General features: G+C 51.6%; 1 protein-coding gene across 1 annotated transcript; it reads left to right on the top strand.

Moving 5' to 3' along the window:
- The first annotated feature begins 1077 nt into the window (after positions 1–1077).
- Positions 1078–2627, top strand: LORICRIN (loricrin cornified envelope precursor protein). Its single transcript, XM_081111781.1, has one exon. It carries the CDS (start codon positions 1089–1091, stop codon positions 2397–2399), a length of 1311 nt encoding a protein of 436 aa, XP_080967907.1. The 5' UTR covers positions 1078–1088; the 3' UTR covers positions 2400–2627.
- Positions 2628–5607: the final 2980 nt, after the last annotated feature.

Here is a 5607-nt window from a genome sequence, read left to right as displayed (position 1 = left end):
TGCATTCGTGCTTAGAGGGGATTCAGGCAGGAAAGAAAGGGGGGCTGGGCTGATGCTGTGGAGATGGTGTTGCTTGTCTTCTGGCCGGAATGTAAACTTCACAAGGCAAGACTATCTCCTGTCTCTCAGGCACCTCTGTAGGGGCCAGGCCTGGTGCTGGGCACAGGGAGACACTCTGTGGAGACTGTCTGAGACGGCCTGGGACTGGGTTGTCAGGAGAGGCGGAGCCTACTCTCATGAAGTAGAGGGAGAATGAGTCAGAGAATGCTGCTGATGGGAGAGATTTTAGGAGCCATCAGAACCCCAAAGCCTGTTTTCCAGAGAGGGAAATGACTTGTGAGATGCTGGGATCCAACTTCCTACTAGTCCAGGCCCCTAGACCAAGGTTGGACTTCACAAGCGGTAAAGGCGGTGGCTGACATCATCGGGTGAGAGATGGTGGTCCAGAGGACCAACGGAGTCCAGGCAGGACCACGGGGGAGCCTCCTTTTTCTGATAACTGTCCCGGATGATGGCCAAGCTCAGTGGGATAGACCAAGAGCTTGAACTAAAAGTTTTTACAGAGAATATGCTACCGCAGCTTTCTGATTTTCCAACAAACCCTCTGTTGTGCAGGGGATGAGTAAAATCCCCACCCTACGTGAAGGTCTGTGGTATTCTTCTATTTGCACTCATTGATTCAGTGTTGGGACTGGAAGAGACCTGAGAGATGAAGTACTCCAACCCCTCACTTTACAGGAAGTGAGGAAATAGGAGAGAGTGTGGGTCCTTTGCTCCAAAATCACACAAGAGGCCAGAGGCAGAGCTGGGGAGAGAAGAATGGGCACCACTAACCAGGCTATATAGGTAGAGCTTGGAAAAAACCTCCTGCGAGAGGGCGCAACTCTTTCCCAAAAAGCACCACTCCTAGGAATCCCAGCTGAGAGCTCTCCGGATCTGAACAAGGAGAGCATGAAGCCTGCCCAAGCAGGCTGCTCCTGGTGATGGGTTGCCATGGCTACAGCTGCCTCCTCCCCTTCATCCTCTCTCCACTGGTCCATAATGCTCTCTCTGCCCTCCTTCCAGGGTTTCCTTCCACCTCAGAGAAGATGTCTCAGAAAAAGCAGCCCACCCCCCAGTGCCCCGTGTTCTGCGGGAAATCCTCCGGCGGCGGCGGCGGCTCCGGTGGCTGCGGCGGTGGCGGTGGAGGCGGCTCCGGTGGCTGCGGCGGCGGCGGCAGCTATGGTGGCGGCTCCGGAGGGGGCATCAAGTATTCCGGGGGCGGCGGCTCCGGCGGCGGAGGCTCTGGCTGCTACTCAGGCGGTGGCGGCTACTCCGGCGGCGGAAGCTCCGGTGGCTGCGGCAGCAGCGGCGGCGGCGGCTCCGGAGGGGGCATCAAATACTCCGGCGGTGGCGGCGGCTCTGGCTGCGGTGGCGGCTACTCCGGCGGAGGCGGCTACTCCGGCGGCGGCTCTGGAGGCTGCGGCGGCGGCTCTGGAGGGGGCATCAAGTACTCCGGCGGTGGTGGAGGCTCCGGCTGCGGCGGGGGCTCATCCGGCGGCGGTGGAGGCTGCGGTGGCTACTCCGGCGGCGGCGGCGGCGGCTCTGGAGGGGGCATCAAGTACTCCGGGGGCGGCGGCTCCGGCGGCGGTGGAGGCTGCGGTGGCTACTCCGGCGGCGGCGGCTCTGGAGGCTGCGGCGGCGGCTCTGGAGGGGGCATCAAATACTCCGGTGGTGGTGGAGGCTCCGGCTGCGGCGGGGGCTCATCCGGCGGCGGTGGAGGCTGCGGTGGCTACTCCGGCGGCGGCGGCGGCAGCGGCTGCGGCGGCTCCGGAGGGGGCATCAAGTACTCCGGGGGCGGCGGCTCCGGCGGCGGAGGCTCCAGCTGCGGTGGCTACTCCGGCGGCGGCGGCGGCGGCTCCGAGTGCGGTGGCTACTCCGGCGGCGGCGGCGGCTCCGAGTGCGGTGGCTACTCCGGCGGCGGCGGCGGCGGCTCCGGCCAGCAGATCTGCCAGAGCTATGTAAGCGGCTCCTCTGGTGGCGGCGGAGGCTGCGGGGGCGGCTCCTCCGGCGGCGGCGGCGGCTGTGGCTACTCCGGTGGCGGAGGTTACTCCGGCGGCGGCGGCTGCGGCGGGGGCTCCTCTGGCGGCGGCGGCGGCGGCTCCGGCGGCTACTGCCAGCAGACCACGTGCGTCCCCCAGCAGTGCTACTACGAGGGGTCGTCTGGCGGCGGCGGCGGCGGCGGCTGCGGAGGCGGCTCCTCCGGGGGCGACTGCTACTCCGGCGGTGGGGGCGGCGGCGGCTCCGGCTGTGGCGGCGGCTCCTCTGGCGGCGGCGGCGGCGGCTCCGGGAGTGCCCAGTGCGTCCCGGTCTGCCACCAGACCCAGCAGAAGCAGGCGCCCAGCTGGCCATGCAAATGAGGCCCGCGGGACGCCGCGGAGGCGCGGGAGCTGGAGGTGTTCTTCGTGGGCGCCGACGGGCTTAGTGTCTTCGTGATAATGCCATGAGGTTCCCAAGCCTCACCGTTTTAACCCCCCTGGAAGAAGCCATTGAACCCTCCAGCTGTATCTTGTTCTGCAGTTTTCCCCTTGGCTTCTGCACCACTACCTCCCAACCCCAGTGCCTCCCCAGCCAATAAATTTGCTGATCATGAGAATTTCTGGGTATCCATGAGTCTTTGTAGCTTCCAAGTTCATTCATTCTATTCCTCTTCTCTCTTTTCTTCCATTCACTCACTCATAGGTGTACATTCATTCAACACATGGATTTATTCTACTGGGGAAAGGGGATTGGGTAGATGGGAGTCACCAGGGCTGGGAGGAATGCCTGGCAGCCAAAGATAGGAACTCTGATTTGGAGCTTAAGATCGAGAGGTGCTCCCCAAACACAAACATCTTGGGGAAAGGTTTCAATAAACAGCCCCTGTGCATTGAGTAGCCACCATGGGTCTTCTCATGGAGCTCAATGATTTTTAAAGACAGGGCTGCCCTGGGCAGATGCTCTCTCACAGTTCAGAGCCTACTCTGCGAGGTCGGAAAGCAGGGTGGCTGTACCGTGGGGCCACCAAGCTTACGCTACCCAGACTGACAGGAGAAGGCGTCAGTGTGTCAGACGCTTATGAGCCTCTGCAGTGTGAACACTGCTCCGGGGCACTTGTAGGGACAGCAGGGAGAGGAGCCCTTTCCTGCTGTCTTGAAGGAGCTGCACTGAACTTAGGAAAACACAGTGTAAGTGTGTGAGATGTTGAACACCAGAACCAGAGGGATCATGGGGAAACACGGGAAGCCTCCCACTTAGCAAGAAAGATGATACAGTGACTCTGTTCATTATTACGTAATACAGAACATCAAAAGGGATGGAGAACATCAGCCAGGTCAGGAACTTTCTAGGCCAGTGGTTCTCAACCTTGGCTGCACATTAGAATCACCTGAGAATCGTTTTAAAATCCTGATTTCTGGGCCTCATCCTCCGGAAATTCTGTTTCTTTCTTACTAATGTTGTGGCCCCACCCCATTACAAAGAAACAGAATTTCCCGAGGATGAGGCCCAGAAATCAGGATTTTAAAAAGATTCCCAGGTGATTCTAATGTGCAGCCAAGGTTGAGAACCACTGTTCTCGGCCCTATTCTATCTGCCATAAGTAAATGCCAATGTATTGACTTACTCAATGCAAATCACCTGCTACATGAATAAACCAAGGCATTCTTCCTACCCAATCACGGCTTGAGGCAGGAAGACAAATCACCCCTCCCCAGCTCTTTTATTTACAGTCACTGCCACTTTCATCATTTTACAACAGTCATTTATGAGGATCAAAACACGTATGAGCTTTAAAGATCAAGTAGTCCAACCACTGCATTGGACTTCTAAATTTATTTAAAATTTACTTCTTTTATTAGGTTGTTAAAAGAGTTTTTATATGGTGGTGAAAAACTGAGGTGACACCATGGAGTTTGCTCTCTAATCTATGAATGGAGTGAGTTATATTAATGTGTTTTTTCCATGTTGAATCAACTTTGCATTCCTAGAGTAAAATTCAAGCTATTTTACATCGTTCTCATGCATTTTTGGATTTAGGTTAATAATTTCATTTAGTATTTTGCATCTGTATACATAAGAGATATTGGTTTGCAGTTTTTCTTTATTTTACTATTCATTTCTGGTTTTGGTGTCAAGGATAACAGGCAGCTTTACAAAATGCATTGGCATATGAGCCTGTCTTTTTATACTCTGTAAGAATTTTTATACACCTAGAAAAGTCTATTTCTGGAACACTAGTAGAATTTGCAAATAAAACTGAGCTTGATGTTTTGTTGCATGGGAAGAGTTTAAATTCTTTGGTTATATAACCATTCAAAATTTTTATTCTTAATTCTGTTTTGAATATTTACATTTTTCTCAGAATATTTTTCCATTTTATTGTTTTTATATTTGTTGATGTAAGGTTGTTCATAATATCCACTTACTGTTTTAATCTTTGCTGCATCTTTAATTATATTTCTTTTCATCCCTAATAGTCATATATATATGACTTTTTAAAATTTATCTTCTGAAGATTAGTCTATTTTATTGGTCATTTCAAAGAATCAACTTCAGGCATTTTTAGATCTTCTGTCTTATATCTTTGTTTTTTATTTCAGTAATGTTTGTTCTCTTTATTATTTGCTTCTTATTTAGGTTTATTCTGTTGTTCCTTTTTAGACTTAAGTTATATAGCAAGTTTCATTATTTTCAATCTTACTTTTTTCCTAATGCAACCAATTAAGTCTTTATATTTCCCTCCAAGAACTGCTTTGTAGATAAACTGCTCTCTCAGAAAGCTTTCTGTCGTTTTACTTTATCTTGGGAGTTCTGACATTTTATATGGATTTGTCTAGGTATTGGTCTTTTTATTATTATTATTAACATCTGATAGGCCCATTCAAACTGAAAACTCATATCTTTATTCAGCTCAACAAAATTTTCTTCTACTAGGTCTTCATTTAGTTTTCCCACCTTTCACTGCTTCTAGAAGTTCTATTAAACAGGTGTTACACTTTCTTGCTCTTTCCCCTATATCTCCAAATCTACTAACTTTTAGCTTAAATTTTCAATTGGGGGGGGGGGTATTATAAACTATACCTACAAGAGGATTTAATAAAAATGCATTAAAGCTTTAGGAATATTAGAACAATGGTGGCCTATGCTTTTCTGGGAGGTAGAGGCCCGCTTGCCCTGCAACCCTGTTCTTTATCCACATGGCGACTCTGCCTACTCTGGCCTCCAATCTCTCCCACCCGACAGACTTTTCAACTGCCTTCTGACTCCCACGAAGTGGTCACTTTCCCTGCCAGGTGTCCTTTGCCCTCTTGGCCTCTAAGTCCTATTGAGCTTGAAGTTCCCCAACTCTGAGGTACATTGGGAAGTCCCCAGGTCTTAGCCTTAGGTCCCCAAATCTCAGCCGTTACAGACCATCCCACAAGTCTGAGCCCCTCTGCCAAATTCAACCAGCGAGTGAGTCCCCAGAGTCACTCTGGCTATCAGAGTCACATTTCTCCAAAACTCAAACTTTAAATCCACCCCAACCATCACCATAAATTTAGACTCCAGGTTCTGAGGTTACCAGATGCAGATGTCGCCCTATCAACT

This window comes from Myotis nattereri (assembly GCF_964212035.1).
Source record: "Myotis nattereri genome assembly, chromosome: 18".
NCBI lineage: Eukaryota > Metazoa > Chordata > Mammalia > Chiroptera > Vespertilionidae > Myotis > Myotis nattereri.
The sequence above is the reverse complement of the archived record's forward strand: the minus strand, read 5'-3'. Positions and strand labels throughout refer to the sequence as shown.